The 23,122-nt window shown below is 52.7% G+C and overlaps 1 protein-coding gene across 2 annotated transcripts in view; it reads left to right on the forward strand.

The window, feature by feature from the left end:
- The window catches only part of HM13 (histocompatibility minor 13), a gene marked incomplete at its 5' end in the record, with an annotated part of 41,454 nt that extends 25,761 nt beyond the window's left edge, over positions 1 to 15,693 (forward strand). Inside the window, 5 exons of one of the 2 annotated variants that reach the window (XM_079719551.1) lie at positions 4,995 to 5,031; positions 7,785 to 7,887; positions 12,392 to 12,477; positions 14,206 to 14,352; positions 15,259 to 15,693. In XM_079719551.1, coding sequence (XP_079575677.1) covers positions 4,995 to 5,031; positions 7,785 to 7,887; positions 12,392 to 12,477; positions 14,206 to 14,352; positions 15,259 to 15,358 — 473 coding nt within the window. In that variant the 3' untranslated portion in view covers positions 15,359 to 15,693. The remainder of the gene's footprint in view (positions 1 to 4,994; positions 5,032 to 7,784; positions 7,888 to 12,391; positions 12,478 to 14,205; positions 14,353 to 15,258) is intronic. The other variant, XM_079719552.1, reaches the window with a different exon arrangement.
- Between the last annotated feature and the right edge of the window lie 7,429 nt (positions 15,694 to 23,122).

Here is a 23,122-nt window from a genome sequence, read left to right on the forward strand (position 1 = left end):
GTATATGACAGACCGAAATACACTCTACAAAAGCACATTCTGTGGCAGTGTTAAAGGAATCTGATCCCTTCACACACTTGCACGTGTACACACCCCTTCCCAGTGTTTTCAGGTAACACAAATGTGCTAGAACTGCCACAGTCCCCTTGGTCCTCCTCTCCCCAGTACTGGGAGGGCTCCAGGGAGAACATGCACTATGTGTGGACACGGAGCACCATGGCTGTGGGCTCCTTTGTCTGCAGTCTTAGCAGAGGGACAGGTGGCACGCACCTGCTCGACTGCACGAGCTGGCCTTTGAACCCATCATCTATGTGTGGGTGCTAGTCAGCGTACCTGTGGATACAGAGACAGGTGCCCCGTGTGAAGGTCTGAGCCTGGACATACATCCCTGGCGGCCTGCAGCCCGAACTACCTGGGGGCAAAGCTGAGCTGCCTCTCTTGAGGGCAGCTGAAATGGCTGAGGCTTGGATTCTGTGTGTCTGCGAGATCCAGGCCTGGTGACAGGGGCACAGAACATCCAAAGAACATTCTTATCCCCTAGTCCCAGAGGCTCAGAGTCAGAGGGTTAGAAGCACCCCTGGTGCTTGCTTGAAAGAAGAAAGTTTGGAACAAATTAAAAGCCAGTTTATTTTCCAGTGTAGGACATAATAACAATTCTGCTAGTAAGCAGGGATGGTACAGGCACTTGTGTTGTGATACCTTCCTTTTGTGATACGTATGATGATGACGCAAAGGCTTTCTCTCTTGTACCAATGAGGAAACTGAGGCTCAGAAATGAAGGGACTTAAGGTAAATTCACACACTAAGAAGCAAAAGGGGGCCTCCCTGGTGGCGCAGTGGTTGAGAGTCCGCCTGCCGATGCAGGGGATACGGGTTCATGCCCCGGTCTGGGAGGATCCCATATGCCGCGGAGCGGCTGGGCCCGTGAGCCATGGCCGCTGAGCCTGCGCATCCGGAGCCTGTGCTCCGCAACGGGAGAGGCCACAACAGTGAGAGGCCCGCATACCGCAAAAAAAAAAAAAAAAAGAAGCAAAAGGGCCAAGACTCAGACCAGGTCTATCTGACTGCAAAAAATGTTATCAGAACTGCTTTTATGACAGTAATAACAATAATAAGATAGTCCCAGAACTATCATTTGTCAAGCACCTGTTGTTGGCCAAGCACTATGCTGGGTGTTTTTTAATACGTTATCTTTGCTACTTCTAGCAGCCCGATGAGGTAGAGGGTATTTCCATGTTACTGATGAGGAAACTGAGGTTCAAAGAGACTTGCCTAAGGCCGTGGGGCCATGGTCTTGAAGCCAGGTGTTCCCATAGCTGGTGGTTCTGGGAGGAGGGAAGCAGCTCCATCCGACTGAAGAAACCGAGTCCCATAAAGCATTCGTCTCGCCCTGCGGCGGGGGGTCTGTCACAGGCACCCGCAGACTTCCCCACTGTCCTTGTTGGGTGGTTCTGGGCTTGAGGCCTGCATGGGACATCTCTGCATATCCTCATATTCCTGTGTATCTGAGTCTTTTCAGCAGTCACAATCAGTGTGAGTTATTGTACCCTCACAGAGCCTCGGGGATGACCTTGAAGGAAGAATGGGTTGTGGGGTGTTGCTTTGAGAATCAGATGCATTATTATGAGTAAAAGCTCTTGGGAGCTCTGGCCCGTGGATTAGTTGAAGAACAGTTGTAGAATTCAGCTGCCAGGGGCCACTGGGTTCCCAGTTTTGTTTCCAGAACGGCAGCATTTGTCTGTTCTCACCACCCACCAGCTCCCTACTCGCAGTCTTCAATGAGGACTAATTCATTTTCCTCTTTGAAATTAATCACATGTTGCCAGTCAGCGCTTCTGATGAGCACGGAATGTTTTGGCTCCTGAGAACCTGCTCTCAACTGAATGAGGTTCAGCCCTGCTCTGTCTGAGCCCAAAGATAAGTCAGGGAGACAGACACACAGATGGACATGTGTACAACATGCAGAGGCTGGACTGGCTGGCTGTGTCTCAGGGACTCAAGTTTCCAGCGTGACTGGGCTTGGTTTTGAAGTGCAAATAGTGCAGTGGGTGGACAGAGTTCACTGTCCTTGTCTCAGCTCCTGCAGGACCTCCCGGTGGTCTGCTTGCTCCTACTCTTTCTCCCTCCAGCCAAGCAACTGCCATGAGGGTCTTTCTCAAAATCTTTTTAGGTTATTCTCCCACTTAGAATTCTTCCAGTGTGTCCCATTACTCCCACTCCTCGTACCCATGGGGCCCTGCATGGCTGGTCCATCCCCAGCATCTCCTGCTCTGGGCTGCAGCCTTACTGGCTCCTAGAGCCCTGCCACACCTCCTGAGCCCTCTTTCCTCTTTGCACATGCTGTTCCCTTTCCCTGGTAAGTGTCACTTCCTCAAAGAAGCCCTCCTTCCTCCCCACCTCCCCCCAGCCTGAGTCTCATCCCCTGATAGACCTTCCCATGACACAGGAAGCACCCTTTCACAGGCACAGTTTTACATTGATTTTTTTTTAACATCTTTATTGGAGTATAATTGCTTTACAATGGTGTGTTAGTTTCTGTTGTATAACGAAGTGAATCAGCTATACATATACATATATCCCCATATCTCCTCCCTCTTGCATCTCCCTCCCACCCTCCCTATCCCACACCTCTAGGTGATCACAAAGCACCGAGCTGATCTCCCTGTGCTATATGGCTGCTTCCCACTAGCTATCTGTTTTACATTTGGTAGTGTATATATGTCCATGCCACTCTCTCACTTTGTCCCAGCTTACCCTTCCCCCTCCCCGTGTCCTCAAGTCCATTCTCTACATCTGCATCTTTATTCTTGTCCTGCCCCTGCGTTCTTCAGAGCCTTTTTTTCCCCTAGATTCCATATATATGTGTTAGCATACGGTATTTGTTTTTCTCTTTCTGACTTACTTCACTCTATATGACAGACTCTAGGTCCATCCACCTCACTATAAATAACTCAATTTCGTTTCTTTTTATGGCTGAGTAATATTCCATCATATATATGTGCCACATCTTCTTTATCCATTCATCTGTTGATGGACATTTAGGTTGCTTCCATGTCCTGGCTATTGTAAATAGAGCTGCAGTGAACATTGTGGTACATGACTCTTTTTGAATTTTGGTTTTCTTAGGGTGTATGCCCAGTAGTGGGATTGCTGGGTCGTATGGTAGTTCTGTTTTTAGTTTTTTAAGGAACCTCCATACTGTTCTCCATAGTGGCTGTATCAATTTACATTCCCACCAACAGTGCAAGAGGGTTCCCTTTTCTCCACACCCTCTCCAGCATTTATTGTTTCTAGATTTTTTTGATGATGGCCATTCTGACTGGTGTGAGGTGATGCCTCATTGTAGTTTTGATTTGCATTTCTCTGATGATTAGTGATGTTGATCATCCTTTCATGTGTTTGTTGGCAATCTGTATATCTTCTTTGGAGAAATGTCTATTTAGGTCTTCCGGCCATTTTTGGACTGGGTTGTTTGTTTTTTTTGATATTGAGCTGCATGAGCTGCTTGTAAATTTTAGAGATTAATCCTTTGTCAGTTGCTTGGTTTGCAAATATTTTCTGCCATTCTGAGAGTTGTCTTTTCATCTTGTTATGGTTTCCTTTGCTGTGCAAAAGCTTTGAAGTTTCATTAGGTCCCATTTGTTTATCTTTGTTTTTATTTCCATTTCTCTAGGAGGTGGGTCAAAAAGGATCTTGCTGTGATTTATATCATAGAGTGTTCTGCCTGTGTTTTCCTCTAAGGGTTTTGTAGTGTCTGGTCTTACGTGTAGGTCTTTAATCCATTTTGAGTTTATTTTTGTGTATGGTGTTAGGGAGTGTTCTGATTTCATTCTTTTACATGTAGCTGTCCAGTTTTCCCAGCACCACTTATGGAAGAGGCTGTCTTTTCTCCATTGTATATTCTTGCCTCCTTTATCAAAGGTAAGGTGACCATATGGGCATGGGTTTATCTCTGGGCTTTCTATCCTGTTCCATTGATCTATATTTCTGTTTTTGTGCCAGTACCATACTGTCTTGATTACTGTAGCTTTGTAATATAGTCTGAAGTCCAGGAGCCTGATTCCTCCAGCTCCATTTTTCTTTCTCAAGGTTGCTTTGCCTATTCGGGGTCTTTTGTGTTTCCATACAAATTGTGAAATTTTTTGTTCTAGTTCTGCGAAAAATGCCATTGGTAGTTTGATAGGGATTTCATTCACTCTGTAGATTGCTTTGGGTAGTATAGTCATTTTCACAATGTTGCTTCTTCCAATCCAAGAACATTGTATATCTCTCCATCTTTTTGTATCATCTTTAATTTCTTTCCTCGGTGTCTTATAGTTTTCTGCATACAGGTCTTTTGTCTCCTTAGGTAGGTTTATTACTAGGTGTTTTATTCTTTTTGTTGCAGTGGTAAATGGGAGTGTTTCCTTAATTTCTCTTTCAGATTTTTCATCATTAGTGTATAGGAATGCAAGAGATTTCTGTGTATCAATTTTGTATCCTGCTACTTTACCAAATTCATTGGTTAGTAGTTTTCTGGTAGCATCTTTAGAATTCTCTATGTATAGTATCATGTCATCTGCAAACAATGACAGCTTTACTACTTCTTTTCCGATTACTTACATTGATTTTTGTTAATATTCGATCAGCATGCCCTGCCCCCTCGGCTGGGCTCTGAGAGCAGTGGTTTTGCTTCCCCCTGTATTGCGTACAGTGCCTGGTGCTTAGGCACCCTGTAAATGTTTGGGAGGGTGGGCCCAGTGTGCCACACTGTGGTGCTATGAGGTGCCAGGTCAACGTGGTCCCAGACCAAAGCAAAATCCTGGGACCGTCTCATTGTTCCAGGTGGCCTGAAGGTGGAGAAACGGGAGTTCTGCTGGCAGTTAGCAGTGTCAGCCACACCCTTGGCCCCTGATGATTGCTCCGTGGCTGAGAACAAGTGGGGACCCAGTTGCATATTAGCTGACTACCCTGCTCCTCCTCTACCACTGTCTAACCTGGCTTTCTCCCTGCAGGAATCTTCATCGCCTTGCTGCTGCGTTTTGACATCAGGTAAGCCGCTTAGGCACCCTAATGCTCAGGTTCCACAAGTGAGGGGCCTCCCCTGGGCAGGGAGGTTCTCTGGGGTTCTTCAGCTTCCAGGAGCCCAAAGGAGGTAACTCGGGACCACACCTTCCACCCCCACAGCAGCCAGGGCAATTCCGACTTTATCTGCATTTTGCATCTTGAGGTTCTAAGTGTTCAAAGAGCCTGGAGAGGTTGGGGGAGGTATGAATCACAGAGTGAGATTTAAACCCAGAGGGTCCTGGTGGTACCCATAGAGCTTTCTCACCGTGTGATCTTGGCAAGTGAACTGACCTTTCTGAGGGAAGGTTTCTCATCCTTAAGTTAGTAGTAAACAGGAGCTCCTGCCTGGGGCTGACCGAGAAGATGTGGAGGGAGTGCTGAGCACAGGCTGACCCCAGCGGCTCCCAGGGAAGTCCAGCTGCAGGCACCGTCGTCATCATTATCGCTTTTTATCAGCCCGGGGTCAGGTCACCGTGTCCCAGCTGCACTAGCTGTTCCGCACCCTCTCCTTGCTCAGACATTTTCAGTCCTTTGTAGAACGTGAGCACAAGGGCGAGGGAAGGGGACCAAGTTGAGCCACCCCTTGAAACTCAGAAAAGGTCACACCGAGTTAATGCACCTGGTCAGCTGGGCCTGCCACCAGTAAGTGGTGCTCAGTCTTCCCAGCGGAGGGCTTGCTGTGTGTGCGCTTAATTTTGAGGTGGTTTATGAACTTTTCTTAATCTCCTTGTGCCCAGTAGTTGCCAAAACAGTAATAGTGTTGAAAGTGATAGTGAGAAACTCAGTGCCAGTGTCATGGAAATCCAAGTTGCATGTGAAACTTTTAACTTTTCCTCACTGACATAGATGTGGGTTATTTGGGTAGTGCCACTGTGGAGCCTTTGGAAGGGACCTGGCCAGTCTGTAAGTAGAAGCACATCTGTGCCAGCTGCTCTGCCCCTAGATGTTCAGAGGTAATACAGAGAGCAACCCACGAGAGCCTCCCGGCCATTTGCTAGAGATACAGATTCAGCTGGCAGCACCCTCGGAGGAAGGATCTCCTTCCGGGCCTGGACTTGCAGGGTAAGCAGGTCCTTCCAAGATGGTTCCAGAATCTGCGTGACATTCCCACAGGGAATCCGTTACCCTCCAGGCTGCACAACAGGACAGGTCTCAGTGTACTTGCAGCTCCAGGCTCAGAAGCCGCCAGGGTAAGGAGGGAAGGGCTTCAGAAGCACTCATTCATTCCACAGATGTTGCTGGACACAGGCACAGGTCCTGAGCTGGCACTGTGAAAGGGCATCAGGTGATGGCAGTGCCAGGTTGCACGGGTCAGCTCTTCTGAAGCTGATCTTGGGTGAATCGCCCAGAAAGCCAGTGGCGTTCTATCCATGTAATCAACATCCATTCAGTATTCACAGCGGTTTACTGAACTATTAGCTCCACTGCGCTTAAAAGAACTTAGCTGTACAGTTTCTGTATCAGTGTTCCTCAAAGCATGATCCACCTGTATATCAGATTCAAATGCAGATCCCCAAACCAACAAGGACCTACTGTATAGCACAGGGAACTATACTTAATATTTTGTAATAACCTGTAAGGGAAGAGAATCTGAAGAATATATATATATATTTGTATATATATGAATCACTGTGCTTTCCACCTGAAAGTAACATGATATTATAAATCAACTATACTTCAATTAAAAAAAAAAAGCCGGGCTTCCCTGGTGGCGCAGTGGTTGAGAGTCCACCTGCCGATGCAGGGGACACAGGTTCGTGCCCCGGTCCGGGAGGATCCCACATGCCGTGGAGCGGCTGGGCCCATGAGCCATGGTCGCTGAGCCTGCGCGTCCAGAGCCTGTGCTCCACAACGGGAGAGGCCACAACAGTGAGAGGCCCGCATACCAAAAAAAAAAAAAAAGCCAAAAATAAATAGTTATTACAAAAATTTTTTATTTATTTATTTATTTATTTATTTATTTATTTTTGCGGTACACGGGCCTCTCACTGTTGTGGCCTCTCCCGTTGCGGAGCACAGGCTCCGGACGCGCAGCCTCAGCAGCCATGGCTCGCGGGCCCAGCCGCTCCGCGGCATGTGGGATCTTCCCGGACCGGGGCACGAACCCGTGTCCCCTGCACCGGCAGGCGGACTCTGAACCACTGCGCCACCAGGGAAGCCCCAAAAATTTTTTTTTAAATGCAGATCCCCAGACCTATTAGATCTGACTCCCTGGGAATTGGACGTAGAACTCTGGGTGTTTCTTTTGTTTTGTTTTTGTTTTGTTTTTTGTTTTGTTTTTTTGGCCGTGCTGCGTGGCTTGCGGAATCTCAGTTCCCCGACCAGGGATTGAACCCAGCCACGGCATTGAAAGCCCAGAATCCTACCCACTAGACCACCAGAGAACTCCCATACAGCTCTATTTTTTTAACATGCTGTCCAGGTGATTTTTATGCTGGCCTGAGCTTCCTAGCCACTGTTCTAGGTTATAGCATTTGATACTCAACAACCACTAGGGAGATGGCTCATGGTTTTCCCATTTTGCAGATGAGTAAACTGAGGCTGAAAGAAGGAAAGTGACTGGTCCAGAGACACTTAGCTGGGGCAGAATCAGAGTGCATGCCCACCTCCAAGCCCCCGGCCCAGAGCTCTCAGCCATCCCACACAGCCTCCAGGGTCTTCCCCAGCTCCCCTCCTCCTCACTGTTGCTCTGCAGTGCCTCAGTCTCACCCTCCTCTCTCCCCACACCATCACTGAAGCTTGAAGAAGAACACCCACACCTACTTCTACACCAGCTTTGCAGCCTACATCTTCGGCCTGGGCCTGACCATCTTCATCATGCACATCTTCAAACACGCCCAGGTGAGCATGACTCCTCGGTGTATCGGGAGTGCTTTCACTGCAAGTGGTGGGCACTTACTTGTCCCACATGCAAGCAGTCCAGTGGTGTAGAGCAAGCGTGTCTGTGATTCTCTTGGCCTTTCCACCTGTGGTCGTTGCAAGGTGACTGCCCTACTTCAGGCAGCACACGCACACGGGTGGCGAGGAGAAGGAGGAAGGACGCCAGCCTGCCTGTCACCTTCATCAGGAAGGCGACACCTTTCTCCGAGTCCTCTCAGCAGATCTTTGCCCACATCTCCTGGGACAGATCAGTGTCCCTGGGCTCCAGCTGTAATGTGGCCATGGCTTCTCAGCCTCGGTAGTGGGAGCAGACAGAAGAACGGGATCAGGTGGGTGTTGGGCGTCTCAGCCCATTGTCCACCCACCAGGTAAGTGATAGGATGTCAGGGCCCCCCTTCCATCACTCCCCAAGCAGGCCAGGCTCTGCCCCCTTCTCTCACCTAGATGGGTACTGAGCTGCCACAGAGTGAACCAGGCTGGGCTGGGGTTGAAAGCTGTCAGTGTGTGGCCTGGAGAAGAGCTGGCGAGGGGAAAGCCGGCAGGCAAGGTTGCTTTCTTCTGGAAATAAGAGCACTCCCCATGGGTCAGGCTCTGCTCAGTACTTCAGGAGGATCCTGTGAACAGATGAGGGAACTGGAGTTCAGGTGCTACGTGGCAGGTGTGTGGTGGAGCCAGGATTCAAACCTGTGTCACGTGAAGACCAAGCCCAGGCTCTGAACCCCCGGCCATGGGAGAGGCAGTGTGGAGTGGAGGCTAAGGGAGCCCTGGTGTGAATCCAGGCTCCACCGTCTGCTTCTGCAGGACTCTGGGCAAGTTGCTGAAGTTATACTCAGGATTCCTCATTGATTCGTGAAAACAAAATGAGGATAAATAATAGAAGCCACCTTGGGGTCGTCTGAGGGTGAAATGAGTTAATATAAGTAACGTGCTCAGAACCATGCCCGGCCCAGTTAGTATTACTGTACCCCCTCCACCCTCCCCTCCTCCTCCTCCTCCCTTCCCGCTTCCCCAGGGCACCGGCCACAGGGAAGCCACATTTAAGTTAATCACAAGAGCTGCTGGCCAGTTACTCTGTGCCAGGCACCGTGCTAAACCCTCTCGCTCATTAACTCATTTAGTCCTTACAATATTTTCATATCTACAGTGTTTGTGAAATTGATACTGATGCTTTACAGAAGGTCCAAGGTCCCCTGGCCCATAGAGAAACCAAGAACCAGTGGGGAAGCACCTCTCATTCACTTCTGCCCCAAATGGCCTTGGAAGCTCCGCAAGCTGAGAGGGACACGCACTTGGCAAGGAGGGCGCAGAGAGTGCTTGGGCCTCCTTGGAGGTCTGTTCTCCAGCTGTCAGTCCCGTGAGAGTCCAAGCCCAGAGCTATTCCACAGAGGGCCACCAGGTGGCAGGCTTGCCTTCTGCCTGGGCTAGACTCAGAGAAGGCTCCATTGGGAGCTCTCACACAGGCTCAGGGCAGAGGTGGGAGAGGTGGTCCTCTCTGTGGGAGAGAGAAAAGGAGCCTTCCCTGGGTGACACAGCAAGTCAAGCTGAGACCTGGCTAGAGCCCTAGACTCCTGGTCTCAGGCCTCTGCTACTCCCCAGCAGCAGCCCAACTGTTCTCCCCAGTCATCCACACGGGCATCTCTCTGAAAATCTTTTTTGGGATGGGGATTGGGACACAAGGGAAACCTGTTCTTTGAGCTCCTTCTCCCTCTCCAAGACATAGGCAGTCCCAGTGTGAGCAGTTCCCTAGGTAGGGGTCACCTCTGCCTCTGTGTTCCCATTTGGCTTCTATCAAAAATGCACTCCAGGGCTTCCCTGGTGGCGCAGTGGTTGAGAGTCCGCTTGCCGATGCAAGGGACACACGTTCGTGCCCCGGTCCGGGAAGATCCCACATGCTGCGGAGCGGCTGGGCCCGTGAGCCATGGCCGCTGAGCCTGCGTGTCCGGAGCCTGTGCTCCGTAACGGGAGAGGCCACAACGGTGAGAGGCCCATGTATCGCAAAAAAAAAAAAAAAAAGCACTCCAAGCCAGGACTAGCAGCCTCCTAGAAAGGCCTTTAATGATGATCAGGTGTCCTCATCATACGGACGGAGAGGGAAGCCCAGAAAGGAACGTGGTTTATCTGTGGTCACACAGCAAAGCCAAGGCAAGATGGAGAGGCAGGAGTCCTGACCCCCACACTGCCCCAAGCTGTACATCCCATCCTCTCCTTAGCACTGACTTTCTTTGGAGAGGTTCCCTGGTGCCTTGAGAGGAAAAAAAAGAATAGGTGTGTATCCCTGTGATACTAAGCAAACTCAGTTCTTCCCAAAGGAGCCCCTCAGTTGCTGCCAGCTCTTAAGTGTGGCAGGCTATGGTGGGGCCAGACTTCTACGCACCCTCCTCCTGGGAAGCCTTCTGTTTTGCCCAGCCTGGCCTTGGTGAAGAAAATATACTGGACTTAGAGACAGAGGAACCTGGGTCTGTATCCTGACCAACTGTGTGATTTAGAGCAGATCCTTTTTTCTCCTCTGATCTTCAGTCTCTTCATCTATAAAAGTGATCTACTTTTCAGAAATTAAATTTTAATCAGTTTATATTTGTTTTATTTTTATTTCATTAATTTTTGCTTTGCCTTTATTATTTTCTTCCTACTTTGGGGGTGTTTATTTTATTCTTTTTCTGGCTTCCTGATTTGAAAACTGAGATTGTTTATTTCCAGTCTTTCTAGTAAATATACTTAGGGTTACAAATTTTCCCCTGAGTACTGCTTTGGCTGCCTCTCACAAGTCTTGTTGTTGTGATTTCTATCATTCTTGGCCCAAAGCCTATCTCATAGCAAATACCTGATGCAGGAGAAGAAGCTCAGCTGCCCAAGTTCAAATCCCAACTCAGCCCCTTAACACCCTGTGTGACCTCAGGCAAGTCATTTCCTTCTGAACCTCAATAGCATCATCTGTAAAACTCAGATCCAAATGAATAGGGTGTTATTAGTTTCAAGGATAATATATAGGAAGTGGGGTGGTTCACAGCTCACCCATGGCAGGAGCCAGGAAATGGTCTGATGGTCAGCCTCAGGAGACTGTGGAGCCCTGTTCTCTAGTCAGGTGCTGGCTTTGCCTTTGGAGTGATGTCTCCCTCACCCTCACCCTAGTTATCTCCAGGACACCCCCTTAATTTTGTGAGCATCTGTGAGGAAGCCATTGGCTTCGTATTTACCAGGCCCTCTTCTGAGTACCAGGAATACAGCAGTGAACAAGACAGCTGTGGGGCCTGCCCTCATGGAGTTGACAGCGTAACAGGAGAGAAACGCCAGCCTATAATGGCACAGGAATGTTTCAGTCCAAGTTGCCAGAGAATGTTGTGAAGAATTGCGGGGGGAGTGGGGGAGCTGAGAGCGTGCAGCAAGAGGGCCTGACCCCACGCAAGCACAGGCTGCCCCACGGAAGTGACAGCTGAGCCGAGGTCTGATGGAGGAGGAACCTAGGCACAGGTGGGAAGAACATCCCAGAAACGGTACATGCAGAGGTCCTGTAGCTTCAGGTGACAAGGAGGACCACAGTGAGACCAGTGTGGCCAGAGTAGGGCAGGGCAGGGGAGGTTGGAGAAGGAAGCAGGGGTCACATCTCATGGGGACTTCAGGCTGCTGGGAGCATTGGGGGCCACGGAGGGTTGATCAGTAGCATGAGGTCCAGCTTTCAGATGCTGCAAGGAGAAGAATGGCTTTGGAGTCTGGGGGGTGCCCAAGTTCAACCTCCAGTTTGCCATTTAGGCCTCCAAGGCCTGGGCTACCCCCTCTCCTCTGGAAGCATCAGCCTTCCTTCCGTACACAAGGAGGATGGTCACAGCGGGTGTGGAGATGGACTGAAGCGCTCCCCAGAGGCTGAGCTCGGTGCACCCAGTAGGTACTCTGGGAGCAGGACCTGTTAGTGTCATTGTCCCGTCCTCCAGACCCAGCTTCACCAGGAGTTTCCTCACAGGCTGTGGGCCCAGACCACCTGGGCATGAATCCCGGTGGAGCCAATGACCAGTTGGGTGACCTCAATCCAGGCCACAGAAAGTACTCCAACCATAGCAGCTATGTCGTAATCATTGTCATTCTAACAGCATCTCCTGGAGCATTGCTAAAAGTGCAGACTTCCAGCCCCAGACCTAGACAAGCAGGGTCTCTGGGAATAGGACCAACTCAGGAGGTTGCAAGTTTGAACCTGATGTCCTGGGCAGTTGGGATGCTGCCATCCAGACTAATGGGCGCCCTTAAAGCCCTGCATACTTGAGTTTCTTTGGGTTTCTTGTGTTCCCTCCCAGAGAAGAACAGCCCTGGTCTGGAGTCAGGAGCCCTGGGTTTGGGCCCAGCCACTGACTTGCTCTGTGAACCTGGGCAGTCAGGGTCCCTCTAAAGTCACACCCGGGAGAGGGTTGGGTGATGGGCACAGCCCTGAGCATGTGCCCTGCCCATCACTGCCTCACCAGCCTGTGTTCTCTCTCAGCCTGCACTCCTGTACCTGGTCCCCGCCTGTATCGGCTTTCCTGTCCTGGTGGCACTGGCCAAGGGAGAAGTGACAGAGATGTTCAGGTAAGAGGCGGCAGGGGGCAGAAGTCTGCATGGCACAGGTGCAGCTGCAGGCAGCTAGTGGAGCCTGCCAGGGCGGTTGGTACCTGTCTCCAGGGGAGCACCGTTCCCACCGCCGGCCTCACCCCTTGCCCTTTCCACCAGCACATGGGTACCAGGCCCGTGGGCACCAGCGGAACCCTCCTGGGGGCCAGGAGCCAGGGGAGGGCAAGGCCTTGGGGCTCTCGAGGCAGCCCCCACACCCAGATGCCAGCTGAGTCTTGAGAAGGAACTGGCTGGTGTAGATTCCCCCCCAGACTGCCCCACTGGTGGGAGCCCTGCGTTCCCATTCCTGACTCTGCTGCCGTGTGACTTCAGGCATGTCCTTCCCCTCCTCCGGCCTCAGTTTCTACACATGAGTAATAGAGGGGACCCTAGTGTGATGGAAATGCGCTGTTAGAAGTCAAGTGTCAATCCCCATCCAGTCACCTCTGTGGCCGTAACCCACAGCTAGCTGCTTTCCCTCTGTCTCAGTCGCACATATACCCCTTCCCCATGCCCGTCCGCACACGTGCCACACCGATGATCAGCCCCACCCTGACCCCAAGGCCTGCATGACTCCGACAGGTGTCTGCTCCCCAGCAGCACTGACCCCGCCCGCCAGGGACCCAGAAATAGCTGCCAGCTGCAACTGAAGCTGCCCACTCAGGGGCCTTCCACCCAGCTCCACCTGCCTGGCCTCCCGGTTGTCCCTCGAGCAGCTGCCAGAGCCTTCTGTGCACCTGGCTGCCTGCAGGGGAACCTGTGACTCACCCTTCCCCCGTACCTGCCTCTGCCCTTCCTAGGAGCCCCAGGCTCCCAACCTGCCTGCTCGTGGCTCCTGGCCTGGCAAAGCCCTGTGGACTCTGAGGCAAGGCTGGTGGTAAACTTGGGGGCAGATCTGGGGGAGCTCTGGGGGCAGGGGTGGGACCTGAGCCCTGAGCTCAGTCCCTACCCTCACCCTCGGCTCCCAGCCCCCACTTGGGGTCACCTCCCCAGCCAGGACAGAGAGTGCCTGCCTTTAACCACTTGGTGCTTTGTTTCTCTAAATGTTCACCCACATGGGTGCCCCACCTTTCTGTCCCCCACTCCCCAGGAGGTTCTTAGATTGAGGTGATAAAGCAAATGGTCTCTCTCTTCTCTTTCTGCCCATCTCTCTCCCTAATTCTCCACCTTATCTTTGGTTTTACTTTTCTTTTTATTGGCACTCTCCTTTTTTTTTTAATTCATTTACTTTTTAAATAGGTAACACATGCACATCGGTCAAAATTCCACAGCATGAAAAAAAAAAAATTCCATAGCATGAGAGGGACAACCCCTCAGACCTCAGCCACCCCCAGAGGCCAGCTCTGTCCCTGGACATTCAGAGACATCTCTGCACCTAAAAGCACGTATGTGTGTACACATTCCTGTGCAGATGATGGCATTCTTGGAGCATTCTGCGTCTTGATTTTTCACACAAGGGTGTATCTGAGAGATGTTTTCGCAGCAGCACGTATACATCTAGGGCATCCTAGTTCTTTTGCAGAGTGTCCCCCTATGTAGGTGCATCTTTTTTTCTTTGTTCTCCAAGTAACACTGGCTTCTTTCCACAGAGCCTGAAAGTGCAGAGATAGGTAAACGTAAGACCCAGTCCTGCTCCTGCTCCCTGTCCTCCCTTAGTCTCTTCCTCTCCATCTCTTTTTTCTGTCTCTCTGTCTGTCTCTCACACAGCTACGAGTCCTCAGCGGAAATCCTGCCTCATACCCCGAGGCTCACCCACTTCCCCACAGTCTCGGGCTCCCCAGCCAGCCTGGCGGACTCCATGCAGCAGAAGCTAGCTGGCCCTCGCCGCCGGCGCCCGCAGAATCCCAGCGCCATGTAATGCCCAGCGGGTGCCCACCTGCCCACTTCCCCCCACTGCCCTGGGGCCCAAGGTAGGGCAGACACCCCAGCTCCAGTGTACAGGGCAGGGAGGTTTGCCAGGGACAGGTGGCAAGAGGCAGCTCCTCCACCACCACCAGGCAGTCACGGTGCCCAGCCGCAGGGTGGGGGAGCAGGGCCTCAGAACCCTGGTGTCCTCACCAGTACGGTGGGACTCACGTGAGAGTGGGTGTCAGCAGCCCTTGTCATACAGCAGTAGACACTGTTACCACTCTCCGTATACCGTATACGTATAGCCTTGGGCAAGTCACTTTCCTCTCTCGGAAACCTCTCTGTTCATCTGTAAGTGGGCACGTGCCTGCCTTGTGTGGTTGATCTGGTAAGGAAATGTGAGTATTGTCCTTGGCATGAGCTCACTTGCTCAATAAGTGGAGCCCATAGTAAGAGTTAAGCAGGGTGTCCGCCTGGGAGAGTGGCACCCTGCCACTTGCCAGTAGAGCAGCCCCCTGCCTGCCCGCACCCCTGGGGCTGAGCTTTTTGACTCCTGCCGTGTGCCCTGGGAAGCAGCGCATCTCCCGTAGCCTCATCCTGGCTGCCCCTTTTCTCCCCCCATTCTCTCCAGTGGAAGGTTCAAGAAGCTTAAAATTGGTCTTCACAAGCCCAAGTCCAACCTCTCCCGTTTGCCGCTGCCCTTGCCACCTCTTGGCAGCACCAGGCACAGAGAAAGCGGAGCAGGCAGCCTGTCTGAGGAGGGCACACAGCGGGGCCGGGCCAAGTCCTGGAAGGTGCTGGGCCGAGGATGTGTGCGCCCAGGGGTTTCCCCGCGATGGTGGGAGGTGGGGCACAAAGATTCTGCTCTTCCCTCCTCTAAGTGTGTCGCCGTTGTTTTGTTCTTTTGGTCAGTTATGAGGAGTCAAATCCTAAGGATCCAGCAGCAGTGACAGAATCCAAAGAGGGAACAGAGGCCTCGACATCGAAGGGGCTGGAGAAGAAGGAGAAATGATGCGGCTGGTGCCTGACCCTCTCTGAGGGCCAGACACACGGGTGGGGTGGTCCCCCGCACACGGGCCCGCACGACCGCAGTCCTGCTGAAGGGGACCGGCGGCTCCGGGAGAGGGACAGGGGCAGCAGGCTCCCTCCAGCGGGGCCTCCGGGGCCTGGTTCCCTCTCCCCCGTCTCTGGCCTCGCTGTGCCCCTCCCCATCCCTGCCCGCAAAGGAAGCCCCCAACTGCCCCCACCCCCCCAGGTGCCAGGTGGGAAAAGTGGGTCTGATTTTTAGACTTTTGTATTGTGGACTGACTTTGCCTCGCATTAAAAACTCATCCCATTGCCCGGGCAGTCCACTGTGCTTCTGGAAGGTTCTTATCCAGTATCTTACAGTGGGTATACTAGGTCTCACCTTCCCACCCAGGGACTTTCCTGTAAGGAAGGGGACTGTGGACCGTCGCAACCTGTGTTGAGGCCCTGACTTCTGGGCCCCTCCTTCCTGTATGCCCACCCAGTGCCTGGCCAGTATGCCAGCTCAGCACCCCCAGGATACCCTCTGGCCAGAAGAGGGGGCCCTTGAGCCCTCTCCCCTGCCATCCAGTTTTCCTGCCATGCTGCTCCCAATACTTGGGGGCAGTGAGGGTGTTGGACAGGTGCTGGATGCATTACCTACTGGCGGAAAGGTTTGCAGGGAGGAGGCCATGGTACCAGAAGGCTGGCCTGACTCAGCAAGGGGATCATTATCTGCAAAGCCAAGGAAATGGGCAGGGCCACGTGAGCCCCAGGAAAGAGTTTGGATTTTATTCCCAGGCTGGCAGAAGTCATCTGTGATCCTGATGTCCCCATGGCTTCAGCTGGAGAGCACTTGGACTCTAGGTTGCCCTAGAGATGAAGGCCCCACTGCTCCCATTCTGCCCATTCCTGAGATTCTTCCCAAAATGACTACTATAAGGCCAGAAAGATCCTGATTCTAGGAGCTGCCCCCAGGGCCCCTGGAGAGGCTGGGGGGCGGGGGTGGAAGGACTGGGCCCAGTGCTTCCGAGAGGCCATCCAGGCCCGAGAGCTGGAGATCCCATAGCTAGGGTTTCTCCAAGGTTTGCTGAAGACAGCAGCTCTGTCCTGTAGGAGAACCCCCAGTGGACCAAGCCAGGGGTGGGCACAGCCCTCATCTGCCTGCCTGGGGTGGGGTCACTGGGTGGAGAAACTGATGTGGGGGACGGTGGCCACTGGCCCGAGACTCAGACCTTCAACACCCCACCCAGAGATCTCTCTTGCCTGAGCTTCAGGTTTAAAGGCTGAAAATGACAGGGGCTTCCAGACAGTTTGGAGCTAAAGCACAGGTAGGAGCAGAGAAGGGGAGCTGTTACATGTACCGAGCACCTCAATACAGGATTTCACTTAATTCTCATACTCTCAGGCTGTGGGTGCTAGTATAAGCCCCATTGCACAAGTGAGAGAGTTGAGGCAGATGACCTGATCATAGACATGGATTTGACCTTGAGCAATCTGAATCAAATTCCAGAGTTCCTAAGGACTTTGCAACTCCTCTGCAGACCCCTGGGCCTGAGTCCCTACCAACTTCTCTGGGCCTTCTGGAAAGGAGGGGTGGGAAATCTCAAAAGCTTCTCCCAGTCCAGGGGGTCCCTTTCAGGGACTTCTCGTATCTCTGCCGCTTCCAGCCGCCTCCAGAGGGGAGGCCGTGTGGTCCTGGAACAAGGCCACTCTGAGGGCGGAAGATGGGGCAGGCAGCCCAGGCACACAGCACGGTTGGTTCTGCAGCCCGGAGCCCACAAAGGCCTCATTGAGTCACCGCCGGCCCCCGGCGGAGGCTGAGGTGGCAGTGGCGCCGGGCGCCTGCCACCTAATGACCGTCCTGGCCCGGCCAGATGTTCCACAGACCTCGGCAGCGGCCGGCCAGGGCCCGCCGGCCAGCCGGCACCGCAGAGGCCACTCTAATTCCAATTAACCAGCTTCAGCTGAGCAAACAGCGGGCAGTGGTGGCCCAGCCCGGGCGGTAGGCCCGGCCCGCAGAGCCTCCGAGTCTAGACTCCAGATGTGAACCGCCACAGCCAGAGTCCCATGGAAAAATGGCACCAGGCCGGGCACGGATTGGGTCTGCACGCCGGAGAGGTGGGGGTGGGCAGGGCCCTGGGTGGGCCTAGTGCCAGCCTCACCCTGGAGTGGGAGTGGATTCTTGGGAAACTGCTCCAAAGCCCCCATATTCTGCCCCTGATTTGTTAGGTGTCCCTCTGTGTGGCCTCAGTCTCCCTTGACTATGGTAGGTGGGAGGGGTCTAATGTAGGGGAAGGGAGAAGGCCAGCCCTGCTGAGAGCTCCAGTACATTATTTCATTTGTATTTCACATGTGTTTAGCATTATGCTATGTATTTTAGAAATATTTATGTAATCGACGTAACAGCCCTGTGAGGTAGGTACTATCATTTTTACAGGTAAAGGAAATTGAAGCAGAGAGACATTAAGTGCCCAAGGGGAGGATTTGAACCCAGGGTGCCTGGCTTCCAGAATCATGATGTTCACCACAGGTGGTGGTGATGCAAGTCAGGATGCTAAATTCCGGGTTCCCGGTCTTGTGGTGGTGTTGGAGGAGAGGGTCAGCGTCTGACAGCAGGGCTGCCTACCGCAACGTGACGGGCAGGCCTGCCCACTCTGTCCTGTTTCCTCAGCTGTGAAATGGGTAAGACCCTCCTGGGTGGCTCCAAATCTGGGAGTAAAGCCCTGAGATGCCCTTTTGGGGCTTCAGCAGCATCTATGAGCTGGGCATCGGTCAAGCCGCTGGACACAGCAGGGAACACAGGTCAAGCGCGGGTTCCCCAGCTGACCTTGTGATCAGGGAGACAGCCTTGAAACGGCTGAACAAATGGATAATGTCAAGTCAATGATAATGTCAAGACCTCAGGCAGAAGAGGTGCCACAGGCCCCAGGCCAAAAAAAGGGCAAGACTTGCCGGGGGTCTCCTAAGGAGTGGAGACCAGAGGCGGGGCCTGCTGCTCCCTGCCCACCCGGCTCTCCCACCGCTAGGATTCCCTCCACGTTCCAGGCCGGGTCGTGAGAGGCGGAGGTTGGGGAGGAGGCAGCATCCTGCCCGGGTGCGTCAGGAAGGGCCGAGCGGGAAGGAAGGCACCACCCCCACCCCCGCCGTGGCCACACCTGGGCTCTCCAGGCGGTCAGGGGGGCCCGGGCCGGCGCCTGGCTCCAGCGAGTCTGGGCCGCCTCCCCGCGCCGCCCGGCGGGGGCCGCCAGATGGGCCGGCCGCCCGCCCAGCTACGCAGGCAGGAAACAGCCGCCAGGGCTGCCAGGAAGGCGGACGCGAGTGGCGAGGCGGGGCCGAAGTGGCCCCGGCCCCTGAGGGGAGAGTTCAGGCGCAGGCGCGGCCGAGACCCTGTGAGCCGTGGGACGCTGCCTCGGCCGCCTGCTTATCAGGGTTTCCTTGGGCAAGTCACTTCTCTTTCCTGTCCCCCAGTTTCCCCACCAGTAAAATGCATCTGCTCATCCCAGCTCTTTTCTTATCACTGTGTGACCTCAGGTCAGTTTCTTTCCCTTCTGTTCCTTGGTTTTCTTACCCAGAAAATGGGGCGACAGCCATGGGCCATCTCCACTGAGATAAAACTCTGGGAGGGCTGAGCTTTTGCTTTCCTCCCCACCGTTGTAACCTAGCATCTGGCCCAGTGACCTAAAGAGTGGCACTCAGTATTTGTTGAATGACTTGTTGAATGCCCCAGGTCTAGGACAATCCTAGGGGACTGGCACATAGAAAGCACTTCATAAATGGACATGCTCACATTGCCTTGGGTCCGCTGCTTACCCACAGTGTGGCTTCAGGCAAGCAGCTTCCAGTATCTGAGCCTCAGTTTCCTCGTCTGCCCCACGGGTGGCTGTGAGGATTTAATTGAAATAATCCATGGAAATAATCCATGGAAAGCACATACAGCAGGTCCCCAATAAATGATATTTATGGAAGAGTCTACAAGATGTGTAAAAAGAGATACTAATTTGGGTACATTTGACGACAAGAAAAATATGAAGGTGGCTTGGAAGGAAATTTTTACTGTACATGTAATCTTTTGTATACTTTGTATTCTTTAATTTTTGAATTTTTCAAAAACAAATACAATTGAAAATAAAAATAAATCCATCCCTAGCAAAAAGAAATATCAGCTGTTATCTCCAACTGTCAAAGGAAGCCCCTAAAACTCAGAAAGGGTCCAAAACCTTTCTGAGTCACAAGGAGCTGGGAAATGGCAAAGGTGAGATTTGAACACAAATCTGTCAGACTCCAAATTAAAAACAAAGAGGAGTGAGGAAAGGAGGCTCATTTAGCCTTCATTACTGTTTCCAGGAGAGGATCCCTGTCTGAGTAGAGGGAAGAGGCCAGCAGAGTGGAAAAGAGTGAGAGACAAGGAAAGGTGAGCAGATCTCACAAGGCCAGGCCGTGGAGCTTTGGCTTTATCCTGGAGGCATTGGAAGCAAAGGAAGGATTCTGAGCCGGGGAGTGACATAGTCCTTCCTAAGCATTAAAATTGGGAAGGCCTGGAAGCCAAGGATGGGGCCCCAGGTCAGTGATAGTGATGCGCTGAGTGATAAAAGGGCCAGGGCCCCAGGGGCAGATGAACAGGAGAGATTGAGAAATCAAAGCAGGCCAGAGAGTGGACCCACTGGTCATCCAGATATCCCTCAGCAGCATGGCAGGGCCATAAACCCACGTGTCCCAACTCTACTTACCAATTTCCTCTTCCTTGGAGGTTGTTCAACCCATACCACTCCCACCCTTAAAAATGTCCTAAGACCCCTGAAGGGGCCCTGAGTCTAGTCTGGTGCCAGGAAAGAAGCCTAAATTCCCAGCAGCTTTGAGCTGAAGGGAACCAAGGGATGAGCGCGTGCTGGGGTAGATAACTGATTGAGACAGCATTTCTTCCACCCCAGCGTGTACTCGGAGGGAAGGGCCTGTGATCTTGTCTGCAGGCACTTGTGCATATGCCTGATGCCCCCATGGGAGTGCAGTGCTACTAGTGCAATGTGCATACTTTGGGTGTGCCCAAGGCACACATAAGCGCACGGGCAGACCTATATGTGTGTGAACCTGCATGTGCACCAGCCTAGGGGCCTCGTGCACACCCATCCTTGCAGGCACCCAAGAGGTGTCCAATCTATACTGGGCAGCGTGAACACAAACCTTCATGGATGGGGCTTCCCTGGTGGCGCAGTGGTTGAGAGTCCGCCTGCCTATGCAGGGGATGCGGGTTCATGCCCCGGTCCAGGAAGATCCCACATGCCGCGGAGCAGCTGGGCTCGTGAGCCATGGCCACTGAGCCTGTGCGTCCGGAGCCTGTGCTCCACAACGGGAGAGGCCACAACAGTGAGAGGCCCGCGTACCGCAAAAAAAAAAAAGAAACCTTCATGGAAGAAGAAGAAGAACAGCAGCACCATTACTGAGCATTTAGTGTGTGCCGAGCGCCATCCCTAGTGCTTCCATTCTCCATGTGGTGAGTCTCCATCATGCGGATGAGGAAATAAAGGCAAAGAGAAGGGAGCTGCCCACACAGCAATCAAGAGCTTCCCCAGCTCTGAGTTCACATGAGGCCACCACCCCCTTGTCATTTTTCATGTCATTCAAAATTCATTTATAAAAACCTTTTATTATCTAGAAGTTGCATCCATGCCTTGTAGAAAATTAGAATATGTGTTAAAAAAAATGGGAAAATAAAACAGCACATTCCTGCCACCCAGAGATTACTGCTGTTAACAGCTAAACATAGATTTCAGGGGTTTTTTTCTATTATGTATTTTTTAGCACAAATAATATCTATAGTGCAAACTATTTTGACATCTATTTTGTTTCCGTAGTTGACAATCTTCCCCTTCTCATTTTGGTCAGGTATCATCTTCTGTAATACCCAGACAGCATCCAACCTCTTTGTCATTTTAAGGCAGACCAGGTGAGACAAATAAGCCATCTGCATGTGAAGGCGGACGCCTGAGAGGCGGATGAGGCCCGCTGGGGTCAGTGATGGGCCCTTCCTCCCCACTGCACCCTACCCTCCTCAAAGCTGTGGAGGGGCCCAGACCCTTGCCCTCCTGAGACAAGCTATTGGGGAGGGTGGGCGGCGGCAGAGGGGACCAAGAGAAGGCCCAGCCCCTCGACACTGCCTTCAGGGCCTCTCCATGTGCCCGTGCCCCGCAAGTAGGCACCCCCCTTGCTGCTAAGAGCTGCGTGCCCACCCCCTCTCAGGCTACCCTAGGGTCCAGCTGGGGCCCTGGAGTGGGGAGGGGAGGTGGAGGCACACAAGACACACACGTCAAAGGTGTGATGGGGCGGGGGTGGGGGTGGGGTGGGGAGTAAAGAAAACCCAGGGGCCAAGGCCGGAAATCCAGCTGCCATGGTGTGGAGTTGGGGGGAGGGGCCAGGCCCCTTTCTGCTTGAGAGGTTCTCTGTGCAACTATACCTGTGTGTGAGGGTGAAAGAGTGTGTGTTCTTGTGGAATCTGTGTGAGTTTGGGGTTGGTACAAGTGTGTGGGTAAGTGTGAGGATGCGGAAAACTTACGTGGGCAGTGCTGCAGATGTGTTTCTACCTGGTGGTGGTTGTGAACTCATGCTTATGCGTCTGGATCTATCTTGGCGTCTTTAAGAGTGTGTGTTTGTGAGAACGCTTGTGAGCCAGGGCCTGCATTGGTGTGTGTGTGAGAGAGAGCAAGAGAGGACCATCCCGTGTGACTGTGGGAAAGGGTTTGAGGAAAGGCTCTGCTGGTTCGAGCTGGTGCACGTGTGCTGATCCACCTACTTTCTGCCCTCTGTGTGAGTAGGTCTGTGTTCCAGGTCTCGTGCTATGGTCTGTGCTCCCCACTGCCTGGGTCCTTCCAAAGCCTCAGCCCCATTTTACAGATGAGGACACCCAGTCGCCGGGTGCTGTTCGGATTCTGATACCTTGTTCTCTCTCTACCGCCGGCCTTCTGTCCAAATGCCGGCCAGGCCTCACTGCTCCAGTCAACTTGATGACACCTTGTTTTTTAAGCCTAAAACCTGCTTCTCCCAATTTGCTCAGCAACTATTTGCTAATCACCCTGGATTTACCTAGGACATACTTTCCATGAACAAAAAAGCCATTCAGGGAACAGCGCTGGGAAATGCCCCACGGAGACGCTGATTTGTGCTTTATGCTGTGAAAGTCTCCTACTCGAACTGTTCAGGCCCAGATGTGCAGCACATCAGTGGGAAAGTTGCAACTGAGAGGAAAAAAAAAAAAAACTTTTTGTTTTCAATCTGTGTCTCTTTTAAGCCCGACAGGATGGAGATGTCCTAAAATAAGAAATTAAACAAGAGGGGAAACCCCATTATCTCTTTTTAATGGGTCCCTCAGGATTCCACGCAGACCCCCTTCCCAGCCGCTGTGTGGTCCAGGCCTGAGAACACCCAGCCCCCCAGCCCCGCGGCCCACGCCCACCCACCACCCAGCCTGGGAGGCAGTTTCCCAGGATTCACATGGTAATGAAGGCATCCATCTTCTCCCAGACACACACTGGGCCCTCCGACCCTCCCAGGCCCCCCACACAATGGCCCCCCAGAGCGGAGGCCCCACCACCTGTTGGATTTTCCCAGGGAAGGGAGAGAGAGGGTCGAGGAGAAGAGCCCCTTCCTCTCAACCCGCAGCCCACTGGCCCCTTCTACCCGGGAGTGAGACAGTGAGGGAGCCCACGTCCTCACTCCCTCCTTAGCTGACTGCACCTTCAGTTTCCTCATCCGCAAAATGCAGGTGGTGGTACCTGAG

The sequence above is a fragment of the Hyperoodon ampullatus genome (genome assembly GCF_949752795.1).
Source record: "Hyperoodon ampullatus genome assembly, chromosome: 14".
In the NCBI taxonomy this organism is placed as follows: Eukaryota; Metazoa; Chordata; class Mammalia; order Artiodactyla; family Ziphiidae; genus Hyperoodon; species Hyperoodon ampullatus.